Genomic DNA, 12,892 nt, shown 5'->3' with positions numbered 1-12,892 from the left:
AGCTGTCCACGTAGGTCAGGTCACCGTGCTCCTGTAAACCTCCAACAGGACAAATGCTATTCGCTATTCTGCAACTCCGTATCTCTATGTGAAGGGGAAAATGTTATACCTTTAAAGGTCAGAGCCTGGAGAATGGGCTGTCCTGTATATCTCAGGGTATATCTCAGGCTATGGGCAACATTCTTAACTTGTAGCAAAAGCAATAGAATGCAAAGGTTAAAGGAAAGGAAACAGATCTGATACGGAGTCAGATTTCCTGGGCACTTAGCTGGGGCACTCTCCCTACCCTGCATGTCTGACTGCATTTCTGCCCATTTTCAACTCATTTGGGTTGTATATTATTTCACACAGATCTTTGAACTTAGGACACTGAAGGCCTGTATGTCTTCAGGGTTCGTAGCTCCTGTAGTGCTAATCTGCCCCAGGGTGGTTAATGTTTAACCCCTAAACCACTGGCTGAATGTCCATAAATCTGAAAGAATAACAAGCACATGCCAATAAATAGCTCGGGTTTATTTAGTGACAGGTGCTTCGGAGGCCATCACCTCTGCTACCCTTTTAGCATGCTCCTCAGTCACCTTCTCCTCCTTTCCATAAAGAGAAAAGGGACCACAAAGCAGGAGAATTCAACCTGAGGGCAGTTCTTGAGGGGCCAGTTCATGAATGACTTTCTGAAGGGCCTCTTGTGCCCTGCACAGAATTTCTGATCCAAATCTCTGATTCCTAGGCCTGTAATTGACTCACCAGGTAATAATGGGATATCTGTGTTTTCTGCAAGCTGAACTGTTCCCTCAGAGCAGGATTATTTTATTTATTGTCTTTTCCTTCTATCATGGACAGTTGCAGCTTGCTGCCCCTTCTTCCTTCCCACTAGGTCCCCCCAATTTTTTTTTTCCTTTTCTTTTTACACCCAAGGAGAGAGGGAAGGGCACAAAGCCAGAGGCCCTCCCGGAGCCCATCCCCTCCCAAGCTGCCTCCAGGAAGGCCCTTGGACCCATTCCAGGCCCCAGGCCCTTAGGGTGGACTTTCAACCCCCTTGGCGGCCCTGAGAGGCTCCTGAGACCCTCCAGGGGCCCTGACTATCCCTCACTCTGGCTATGGCAGGGGAGGCACTCCGCTCTCAGCTGCCCCATCTCCTGCCAAGCACTGTGCCCATAGCTCTCTGCTCCACGTGCCCGCCCTGCCACACAGAAGGCCCCTGAATTTCTGAGCCCTGTAGGGACTAGGTTTATGCCCATCAGTGTACCCCATGACACTAAGCCAGGTTCCTAAAGGGATGGCCTGTGACTTAAAATGGTCTCATCAGAGCGACCTCCGGGGTTGGCAGGGAATGCTGGGACTTGGACCCTTCTCAGCCTGGTAAATGCTATGTCTTGTTTCTGCTGCAGCCATAGTGGAAAGTTTGAAGCTGCCAGGAGAGAGGAGGGGTTGCATCATGTGGCAACAAAAGAATGAATCCCGCCCGGGGGAAGCAGAGCCAAGCAATGGATCCCTGTTGTTTGAGTCCTGGATCAAATTGTGCCTGGATCCCCAGTAAGCCAATAAATTTTCTTTATTGCTTAAGCCTGTTTGAGGTTGTTTTATTTCGCTCGGAACATTAAAATTTCTAATTGATACACCCTAGTTAGACTATAAACTTTGTGACAGCAGAGAGGGTCCACCTTGATCACCCTTGGCACATAGTAGGCATTCAATAAACAAATTTTGAATGGAAACATTTCAGCTGGAAGGAACACCTTCTATAAACTCCCCTTTACTCATCTGACAACGAAGGAACCTAGTATTCTGTAGGAAAGTGGTGATGTGGCTCCGGAAGCCAGGATCTTACCCCAACACAAGGCTGTTTCTAACCTCCAAGGGTCTTTGATGGAGTAAACACGTGAGGGTCTTTGAGGAGGCCACAAAAGCAGTCGCTCCCCACCCCCTACTTTCTCTGTGAGTTTTGAACTAAATCAGAGGTAAATAGCCATAAGCTAGATGAGGACCAAAAGTGTCCTTTATTACTAATAAAGCTGATATTAGAGAATGTGGCTTATATTGTCTGGCAAAAGAGCTTCACAGTATTCAAACTCAGAATTAGGCAGAGCTGACCACTCAGCGACAGGCAGCTGGGCCCCATCCTGGGGGAGCAGTATCATCTCCCAAGAAGAAAGGAAGAGAAGATATTATGAGGCACAAATTCTCCTTTGAAACTCACCAGTCATACTGAACCACTCCTTCCCAGGGAGGAATGAGGAGGTGGAGAGAAACCAGGCGTGCTTTGCTAATTGGGCTCCTTCCACCAGGAAGAAAACAGCAAGAGTGGAAAAGACAAGTCTCCCTGACATAAGGCAAGTGTGATTCGGTCAGGTCGGTTGAATCTGCTTTGTTTTTAATCAAAATGTGTTATTTTTCAAAGTGAAGGAATGTGTTTGCTGTCTACAATATCATTCTCCGTGGAATTAGCTCACACACCACAGTCACAGCAAGCTCCCAAAGGAATTCGAGATCTTCATTGAAAATCATGCAAAATTCAAAGGAAGAACCAACAATTCATGATAAAAGTACACAACTGAGGGCACTAGGTGGCAATAGTCCTTGTGCTCGCACACCATGCCCATCAAAGGCATTTCAAGAGCACTGAAATCTCACACACTTCCCACGCCGACTGTCAGTTTCTTTCTCGCTGATCTCAGAGCCACACGGTGCCTATTAGTCACCGGAGAGCAGAGCCAAAGTTTAACTCCTTGGTGGCACAGGGGAAACGGCACTTCAGATTGGATTCCAGGAAATCTAGGGAAATACTTGACAGGAAGTCTGTTACTGTTCCCAGTTTTGCCAGTGTCAAGGCTGGGGCTGGAGGCATTTTCCGAAACAAATGGTCAGTTTGTTGCCACGTGCTTTTTGTTTTATTCACCAGGGCACTTTATCCTGCTCCAGGTTTTGTTTGTTTGTTGTTTTGTTTTGGGGTTTTTTGTTTGTTTGTTTTTTAAGGTAAACATTTCCCATTCAGGCTTCAAGAGGCTTTCCCAAAAAAAACATTGTTTGTTAATTTGAAGTTTGGTCGACAAATAAATTACATCAACTGGACAATAACAACCCCCCCATTAGCCTACAATACATGTACAATTTAATAGGTTTTACTGAAAACTGTGGTGCTGGATGTTTAATGTGACTCTGAACACAGTGAGGACCAGGATGCCCTGATGCCAGCATGGATCTCCTCTTATGTGGCTGCTAAGACAAAGCTTTGATCTCATCCTGAGAAGCTCCCTTAATGGACTTCTTGCTGGAGGTCACTGGCCAGAACTGGGAGAGAACCCAAGCCAACGATGGAGACCCAGATTGAAATAACATGTTCCCATCCTCTCTTAGCAAATGCAAAGCTCTTTTCTTAGCTATTACCTGCCCCAATTTGTACCATGAGAAGCTCTCCAATGCCACTTTAGCTATCAATAATTGGCAATGCGTTTTGCAATTAACAGCTGCCCACAATCAATTTCAAGGAGCTACGCAGAAACCACTTCCAAAAAAGCAGATTTGGGGATTACTCAGCTGCTTACCTGTCCTCCAGTCCTTTTCTTAGCCCCCACATCATCTGCTGGAAGAACCTGAAACTTGAAACGTGTGCCTAAATGCCCAATTCTGAGTAGATGGTAGATATTTGAGAAATTCTCTACTTGATGTGTACCTAGAGAAAGGGAACGGGCAGTTCCATAAGGACTTGCTGTGTAATTCATAGCAAGGAGCTGACTCATAAGCCCTTTCTAATTTCAGACCAAAGACCCCAGGGAAAGATTTGGGTAAAAAACTTGGCCTCAGAGAAAAGCCACTGAAGTTTATTCATTCCCCTGACGAGAAGCAATTGGGGAATTGCCAGCTGTGATGGACACGTCTCAGTCTTCTCTGGTTTATCTTGTTCATCGGCAGTAGTGAAGGTCCGTGGTAAAGCTGAACTTCCCACCCACCTCACCCAAGCCAACTGGAGGCATAATCCAAGGCTTTGGTTAGTTTCTCACAGCTTCTGCTCACATGCAACATGAAGGGAGCCGGTTCCCCTACCATGACCTCTAAATGACACTTTCCAACACTGAAGACTGCGGGGCCTACTTGAGAAGTAGGAGGTATCTATTGTTAGAGACATTCTGTCATCTGAGCAGCCTCAAGTGGATTTTTTCCCCCCATCTTTCCTTAGCTCCTGATCTGGTGAGTTTGGGGCAAGAAACCCTCCAAGGGCAGCAACCTTGGAGGAAGTGTTTACCAATGCAAGAGGCAGGGCAAGGAGGCAGCCAGAGGGGGCCTGGAGCTGCTCAAGCTCCTGGAACCGTCAGTGCTCAGGCCAAAACTCGAGACTTGTGCGCTGGCCTCTCCCTCGTGATTCCGCATTGAGCTTCTGGAAAATCAGCCTCAGCCAAGCAGCTATCTGGGGCTTAGTGTTTACAGCTGAGCCGGAGACGATAAAACCACAGAGATGCCACCCCTGTTTACGTACTGACCCAGTGGTCAAGGAATCATCCCCGGGGCCCGAGGACAATCTTTGCTGGGTTTCCTCTCTGCAAAACGCCAGAATGCCTTTGCCTCGAAGAGGTCGACTCTGTTGTCAGCTGTGGGAAAAAAAACAGCCAGAGTTGCTATTTACACCCTGAACTGCAAGCTGGGTAAAAATAGCACAAGCAGCCTGGTCCAGCTTCAAACCCCACTGCAGAAAGAGATTATTTTTGGAAGAGAAGATTTTCCTCCCCACCTACAGATCTGAAAACGGTCACCTCCCAGTAGGAGAAGAGGAGAGACGATCCCACGCAAAGGTGAAACATACCCTCTTCTCCACCCCCACGCCCAGAACAGCACACCGAGAGCCAGATTAGAAATACCCTCCCCTGCCAGCCGGGTCAGGCCCCAGCACAGACCTGCAGGTGACCTAGTTCAAGGTAGAGTGGGAATTAATTAACTTTGAGTACAGTGAGAGGAGGCTGCTGTCTGAACATGGATGCTGCCACCATCCTGTTGACTGTCATTGCTGTTTGTCAGGCTACTTGTTTGCCTTTCAAAAAAAAAAAAAAAAAAGGAAGAAAAGAGAATTGACCAAAAGAATGCATAAGACCCCAAAACAATCACTTAGATGCTCTATTGCCTGAGGACTTGGAAATCACCCAAGCCTGGTCTGGTCCCATCTCTGTGGAGCCACCCTGAGAGCTGGGGGCCGAAACTCTCACCTGATGTATTTGCTAGAGCTTAGGACCTGATGTTTGGGGCCCCAGGATCTCTTTCAGGTTCGGAAAGTGGCCCACATGACAAGGAAGGAAAGTCATTTCTTTCTTTTCTGTGAAGAGGTATTTTATAGATGCCTATAAGATTATGACACCTGTGTAACTCTAAAGAGATATACACATGCGGATAGTTCCTAGGAAACGTGCAAAACAGCAGAGAAAAATACCAGATCAATGACACCATTCAATTGTTCTATGACCTGAACGTGCCCAGGCCACCCAGAGCTGAGCCCAATAGGTGCTTAGTAGTTATTTTTAGGTAGGAAGGGGGAAAAAAAATCTCCCACATCCTAACTTCATCTGAACCTCCTTCTTCAGAGATCTGGGAACCAAAGTGAATCTACTTTGAGGAAACATACCTAGGCATGCCTAACCAACTGAAAGGAAGGGGAGAAGATGACAACATACCACTGACCCACTTCTCAGCACCTCCCAGCAACACGCACACACAGACCTTTATCACCTTGTCCTCCATGCGGGTACTGGTGTAGCTACGGAGCGGGGACGACTGGGTCAAGGTAGAAGCAGCAGAGAAGATCGGATGTGCTTTGGGCACAAAGCCTGGCTTTTCCTCTAGCCTCAGACAGACCTAGTTTTGACTCCTATCTTTGACTCCTATCTTTGACCAAGTCACTTTACTTTTTTGAATCTCACTTTTTTCCCTCTGGGAAGAGAAGTGATAGTACCCACCTGCGGGTTGGTGCAGACGAAATGTCACAACATCTGTAGAGCATGTGTTCTGTGCCTGGTACAGAGTAAGGGATGCTCTGAACCCAGCATCCAGGAGCAGTTGTAGCTTTCCTGTGATACGCTGTGGGCCAAATTTTGGACTCTAGCTTGCTTCCAGCTGCCAGATGATGGCAAGTCTACCAAACGGCTAAGATTTAACTCCCTGCAAAAGGCATTGCATTTTCAGAAATTATTGAAAACTTTCTCCCACATTATTATGCCCTTCTGCACATGCCCTTCATTCTCTGTGGACCTTCACCTCTCCGCTGGCATCTTTCTGTAACACCCACTTCCCCAAGCCTTATCAAGAAGCTAGAAATAGAATCTCCCTACTCAGCCATCTCTGCCAATGGAGAGCTCTGGGCAGCTGACTTCCCACTTGAGGGAGGCCACAGGGAGGTAGCCCAGCACCTTTCCAAGTCGCACTGACTGATGACATTGAGAGGGAAGAGCTGCTGCTCTGCTGAGTCATAGCTATTTAAGCTATTTGTCCTCAGGGCTCTGAGACTCCCTAAGGACCTGGGAAAGACGGCTGCATATCCCTTGGAGCAGGACTTCTTTAGGTTTCTATTTGCAAAGTTAAGAAATCCAGATTGCGCTGACTCCGGCCCAGGAACGAGAAGAGCTCAGGTCTTCCCACCCCCCTCTATCTCGCTGACCTCTGGCTGAGGATTGTAGGCCAAGGTGGCCAGGATCTCCCCTCCAGTCTAAGTCAGCTTCCCCCTGAATCAGCTTTCTTCACCTCCCTATTAATAGGCACTGCTCTGGCTGGCTCCACGCACGGTATGATTACAGTTTAATAATATGTCACAAATAAGGAAGCAGGGAACTGCCTGGAGCTGGGCTGCTGAGGCCAGGAGAGCTCATGTTCCCCCCCAGAAAGCAGAGGTGGGGGCTTGTTTTCTGCAGAAGGAGCAGCTGGCTAGAGATTGGCCTCTAAGACAAGGCACTGCTTTGCGATTTCTCTCTTACTGAGATGCCTTTGGTTTAGGGCAGGAGACAAGCCTGCAGGTGAACTTCCATTTTACTGGAGCCTTTATTCCCACAGATATTCCTGGGTAGCACTGAAAAAGTGTGGTTTTCATCCAATGATGCAGTTCCTTCAGCTACCCTGGTTGGAAGTTCTGGGCCAAGCTAGGGTTAGTCCCTCCCAAGGTCACCTTTTCTCTGACACTACAGCAGCAAGGTGGCCTAGTTAGAGAGGCTTGGATTCTCTGGGTGCGACAGGATGCCAAGAGCAGACTGAACCCTGGCAAAAAAAAAAAAAAAAAAAAAAAAAAATTGTTTTCATGCCATTCTCCACCCCCTCCTCTGTCTCTCCCTAGTAAAAGCAGACATGCTGAACAATCTTTGGTATTAAATTCATACTGACAAGCAATGTATTCGGGTTGCCCTATATTCTGTTCCAGCATTCTTGTTCTTTGTTAGCCCTAGAGAGGGAAGAAGACACAAATTTAGGAGCCAGGCACTGAGTTCAAATTCTGACTCAATCTCTCAGTTGAGAGGGTTTAGTAAGTTTATTCAATTTTCCTGAATCTCCATCTTCTCATGTATATAAAAGGAATAATAATCTATCCTGAAATGGCTTTATACAAGTAAAATGAAACAACTTTGGCAAAAATCCTGATACAGTACCTGGAATATAGTAGGTGATCAATAAACAGTCTTAATTTTCTTTCCAGAAAATAAAAAGTCAGGAAAATATGAGGTCAAACCAAGGATGTCCAGGCACCTCACACTCGTGGGGGAAAATGGGCAGCATCTCCAAATGTGCAGACCCATGACAGATACATCTCTGACACGAAAGCTCGCAAGAACAAGTAGAACCTCGTTTCCTTTCTCTGGATTCGTACCATTTAGAGTCCCAAAGAGAGGCCCAATCTAGACTGTGATGCGTCTTGCTGAGGCCATAGTGAGGAGTCTTCTGGCTCCATTTATCTTCCCTAATGACATTTATTGGAGGTCTCAGAGTTGATAAACAAAGGATGGCAGGGGAGGGTAGAGCTCGGTGGTAGAGTGTGTGCTTAGCATGCATGAGGTCCTGGGTTCAATCCCCAGTACTGCCATTAAATAAATAAGTAAATAAATACTACCCCCACCCCCAAATATTGTGTATTTAAAAAAAAAAAAAAAAAGGATGGCATGAGGAAGAATGGGTAAGGCAAAGTGTAGGGACTGTATGCTTAGCTACATTTCAAGGTCCCCATTCAAAGAACCAGGTCAACCAGACCTCCAGGGTGAACCCTGCTATCAGCAAGGCCAAAGGAGAAACAAAATGTCATGCCTGCTGAGAAATGATCTGCCCTCAAACACCTGCTTATTAGATGGCAAATAATGGTCTCCTTAACCCAGTACCAGCTGGCTTCCCTCAGCGACTACTTCAAGTCTGGGAAGGTGGCAGACTTTGTTCTTGCTGCAGTTTGCTCCCTTCTCGCTTGCCAACAGCCGGCATATATCTGATGGGAGGCAGCCAGGGCTCCCAGCGGCACAAAGTGGGGCAAGCCCCAGCATGATCTGCCCCCAACTGGGCACTGAGTGGGGGCTGGGGTGGGGAGGAGAGACAGGCTGAGTGGACTTGGGCTCATTTCCATAAAAGCAGCCCAGAATCCCCTCCGCCTCAGTAGCCAAAGGAGCAGGACTGCCCCGATACCTCTTGGTGTCCCCTTGGGACCTACCCTTGGTATTAATTCTCACATGATTTTCTTATATGCAGATGGTGAGGGGGATGAGCACACTGTCATTTATTTACATGCCATGGAGATCACCCACCCAGACACCGATCACTCCTTCAGTCACTAAACGAATAGTTTTTGAACACTAACCTCACAGTAGCACTGTTTGAGGTTCTGAACAGACATTGGTGAATAGAACAAAGATGCTCTCTGCCCTTGGAGGGGTGGGAGCCAGACAATGAGTGTGAAAGTAAATGGGTATGTATTTCAAATGGTGAGACATGCCTAGTGAGAGAAGAGCTTGGTACAGTTACAGAATGATGGCGGTGGTGAGGGTGTCTGATTTCATAGTCAGGGGAGGCCATTCTGAGGAGGTGACAGTTAAGGACCTGACTGATGGAATATTGGTGGCATTTGGCCATGAAGGTACCCCCTCACTGCTCAGCTAAGTTCCCTTCTCTCTTAATGAAAGACTCTAAGAAGAATGAAAGGGTCCCTCAGCCAGGGATGCAGTGAAGAACATTCTGGGAGAACGAATGCTGCCACCAAACCCTTCTTCCAAGTCTCCTGCTGTCCTGCCGTGCGCACATTTACTTCTCTCCCCTTTCTCCCGCACCCCCAGCACTCATCTGCCCTCTGCCCAGGGCCTTTCTGCTACATTTGTTTCCCTGCCAACTCTTCCTTGTTCCTGTTACCCGGCAGGTTCTCATCACTGGGAGGACATTGCCCCTCACCAGCTCAGCTCATGTCTTTGAAAGCAGTTTTCTCCAAGGTCCCCACAGTCCTGCCTATGGATCTCCAGAAGCCAAAAAGCTGTGACCCGCAACAGATAAAACTCATCATTCCTGCTGGACCCGCAGGCTAATCAGGGTCTTCGCTCTCTTGCTCTCTCTCTCAGGATTGTTCTCCTCAATTAGCATTGGCTAAGTTGACATCAATGCCATCCACCACCTGCATGGAGGTTTTCCCTCAAGACTGTTGGGGAACCAGCCCAGACGTTGGAGCCAGACAGCTGTGGATTTGAATCCCAGCTCCCCACTGTAACAAGCTTAGTGACCTTGGGCAGGTCAGGAGTTTCCTCTGGGCTCAGGTTCCTTACATGCAAGAGGAAGAGAATGCGTACTCTGCAGAGTGGTTGTAAGAATTAGCCAAGAGGGATGCAAAGTGGATGGAATGTAGTAGGTGCATTTGTTTCTGTACCAGCTATAAACACCCTGAGCAGAGCTCTGGCAGTGCCTCTTTTAGGAAGGTGATTGATTGCTCTTTTAAGAATGGTGGCCAAGTCTCTATTTCACCAACCATTTGGCCACAGTAGCTCTTCAATCTGAGTATCGCTAAAAAAACCAGGTGAAAAGAGGACATTTCAGGACATGGTAAAGGGCATGGATCCCAGAATCTTGGATTGGAAGGAATCTTGAGAAAATTCGAGTCCAAGTTCTTGCCATCAGGCAGGATTGAATTTAAATTTCAGACAGATGGAAGTCTTTTCCAATACATAGTTGAGCAGGCATCACCACGCTGCCCCAGCAGAACTGTTCTTGTGATCACACACACTTTATTACTCACTCAGTTCTTCAATCAGTAATTCAAAAATGTTTACGGAGCAGTTACTATGTGCCGAGTACTATTCAAGTCACGTGGGATATGGGGGCAGGAAGACAAATTCTAGCCCTCATGGAGATCAGATATCTGTAGAGATTTAAAAAGAAAGAGAGACAGAATGGAAGGAAGGGAGGGGAAAAGGAGTTAGAGAAAAAAAGAAAAAGAAGTGATACGAAGGAAATAAAACAAGGCAACAGGATGGAGCGATGGGGTGAGGGTGATGAAGTGGGGCGGCCAGAGACGGTCCTTTCTGAGGAGACGACATGTGAGCAGAGACCTGACCAGTGAGAAGGAGGCGGGCACAGCAGGATGAGGGATCTTCGTGTGGCTGTGGTTAGACTGCAGGAGCAAGAGCATGTAGGGCCACGAAGATTGAATGTTATTCTAATTACAGGTTTTTAAGCAGAGGTCTGGTCTGATTTACGTTTTGAAAAGCTCCCTGTGGCTATTCTTGGAAATGAGCTACAAGGCGCACGGGTGACAGTAAGGAGACCAGGTAAGGAGGTTGTTGCCGAGTCCAGATAAGGGGAGACGGTGAAAACTGGCCAGATTTGAGATATATATTTTGAGGGTAGAGCTAACAGGACTTACCCGTAGGTGAGATATGGGGGCCGGGGAGTGGGGTGGTAGAAAGAGAGAAGTCAGAGGGGAGGGTAGAGCTCAGTGGCAGAGCACTTGCTAGGCATGCCCAAGGTCCTGCGTTCGATCCCTGGTACTTCCATCTAAATAAACCTAATTACCGCCCCCCCCCCAAGTGAAATAAAAAGTTTTTGTTTTTTTTTAAAGAGAGAGAGAATTCAAAGATGACTGCTAGATTTTGAACCTAATAAACTGGTAGAATAGTAGTGCTGTTTAATAAGATGGGATTGTTTCGGAGAAATTACGTATTCCATGTCTTTCTCATTCTCTAGACTATATGTTCCTGAAGGCAGGGCCCCTAACTCTCTCATTCACTGCTGTGTGCTCCGTGTCCTGGCACAATGGCTGGTTTGCAGAATGACAAAGCAACCACCTGCCAATGATTGAGTGTGTAGCCCGTGCCCAGCCCTGTAGTCATTTTCATTTAATCTGCACAAGAGAAATGTGAGGAGATACTTGTGTGAACCCTCATTTCACAAACAAGGAGTAGGGTTCAGAGGGTTAATTGACAGCCTCAAGGTCTCCTAGGTGTTGCACGGTAAAGCTTAATAATGGTGTGTCTGGCTGCAAACTCTAGGCTCTTCACCGGTGAACCACACAGTCCGTCTTGGATGGGTAGGTGGATGGGTGGACAGATGGATCAAAGGACGGATGAATGAATAGATGGGAAGAAGTTAACATCACATGCTGAAAATCATCTGTACCAAAGTGTCTCCCTGAGAGTAAAAGAAACTCAAACCGAAAGGAACTACCCCTGAAAGGCAAAAATAGAGGCACCAAGTACAAATTCCCACTAGAGTTATTTCCAAGAATTCCGAGGAGATAGAATTCAGTCTCTAGGGGGAAACCATAGAAAGTTCTAAAAAGCTTTGTCACGTTAAAAAAGAAAACTTAGAAATCTGAAGAAATGATCTTTTCAGGGAGCATTTCCTAGTACTTTTTTCGGTGATCTGGGATTACTTTAAGAGCATTAGGATCACATGAAATATTTTTGATATTTGAAAAATATCTTCTGAGAACAAAGGCAGAAAAATATTGCTTATGAGCCAGGCAGCCCAGAACCTGGAGCTACTCAGGGGTGCCACTGATTACTTCCACGGCTCAGTAAGTACATCAAATCTTAGCCATGGCCCATTAGAACCCAGTTTCCCGGTGTTCCTGGTAGGTGCTCTGCTAGACTACGACCTTCTCCCTGAGGGTAGCCTGCACCTAGTTTATGTCGACCCGGTGACCCTGGTCAGGAACGTGGGGCCCAGCCTCGATCCCTCCCCTTCTCTCACTATGACATAAACACAAAACCTGTTGAGCACTTACTATGCCAGACACTGTTCTCGACGCATGGCTCTCATTTGACGTTTGCTATGAGCGCTATGCTGGAGATGAGGACACTGAGGCCACTGACTGGCCAAGTCACACTGCCAGGAAGTGTATGGAACCAGTGCTGTCTGGAGCCACAGCCTGGACGGCTAAACACCACATGACCTTGCGGTGAAACAATCCTCCATCCCGTGGACTCTGCCGTCTTAATCATACTCTCAGGTGTCTCTTCCTCCCCATCCCCGTGGGCACTGCCCTCCTGTGGCATTTTATCTTTTCTCATCTCTGAAATTGCCCCATCCTCCTAAATTACCTCCCTGCCTCCCTATTACCTCCCATCCAGCCTTCCTGCCTCTCTCTTATCCTTCCTTCCATAACTGACCAAGTTGGGATCTGACACCTGTCGGACCAGGTCATGCTTCTGCTCAAAATCCTTTATTGGTTTCTTGTTGCCTATGAGTTAAAAACCCTTATAAGGCCCTTCAAATACCTGGTGCCAGCCTCATCCTTCTCTCCTGCTGTTTCCCTCGAAACCCGTGTTCCAGGCAGACCAAACACGCACTCTCAGGTATGAACGCTACGCTTCTTCCTTTTCTCGTCTGTGCAACACCCCCCCCACCCCATGTGCACGAGCACCTGTGCACACGCACACACACACTCTCCTTGTCTATTCCGTGATTCCTCTTT

General features: G+C 47.3%; 1 protein-coding gene and 1 long non-coding RNA gene across 4 annotated transcripts in view; one reads left to right on the top strand and one right to left on the bottom strand.

Annotated features, from left to right (window-relative positions):
• The first annotated feature begins 301 nt into the window (after window positions 1-301).
• LOC135323190 (uncharacterized) lies at window positions 302-1,563 on the top strand. Its single transcript, XR_010384434.1, has 2 exons — window positions 302-747; window positions 1,389-1,563. It is a non-coding gene; the product is annotated as an uncharacterized LOC135323190 (long non-coding RNA).
• A 1-nt stretch (window position 1,564) lies between these two features.
• Window positions 1,565-12,892, bottom strand: part of YPEL2 (yippee like 2) — a 77,065-nt gene continuing 65,737 nt past the window's right edge. The window contains exons 5-6 of one of the 3 annotated variants that reach the window (XR_010384433.1): window positions 5,937-7,224; window positions 1,565-4,583 (exon numbers count right to left, since the gene is read on the bottom strand). Coding sequence is in view for 2 of the 3 variants with exons in the window: in XM_064494988.1 (XP_064351058.1) it covers window positions 7,171-7,224 (54 nt within the window). In the remaining variant the exon portion in view is untranslated. Of the gene's footprint in view, window positions 7,225-12,892 lie in introns of all 3 variants that reach the window. The other 2 variants (XM_064494988.1, XM_064494987.1) reach the window with 2 other exon arrangements.

This window comes from Camelus dromedarius, chromosome 16 (genome assembly GCF_036321535.1).
Source record: "Camelus dromedarius isolate mCamDro1 chromosome 16, mCamDro1.pat, whole genome shotgun sequence".
NCBI lineage: Eukaryota > Metazoa > Chordata > Mammalia > Artiodactyla > Camelidae > Camelus > Camelus dromedarius.
The sequence above is the reverse complement of the archived record's forward strand: the minus strand, read 5'-3'. Positions and strand labels throughout refer to the sequence as shown.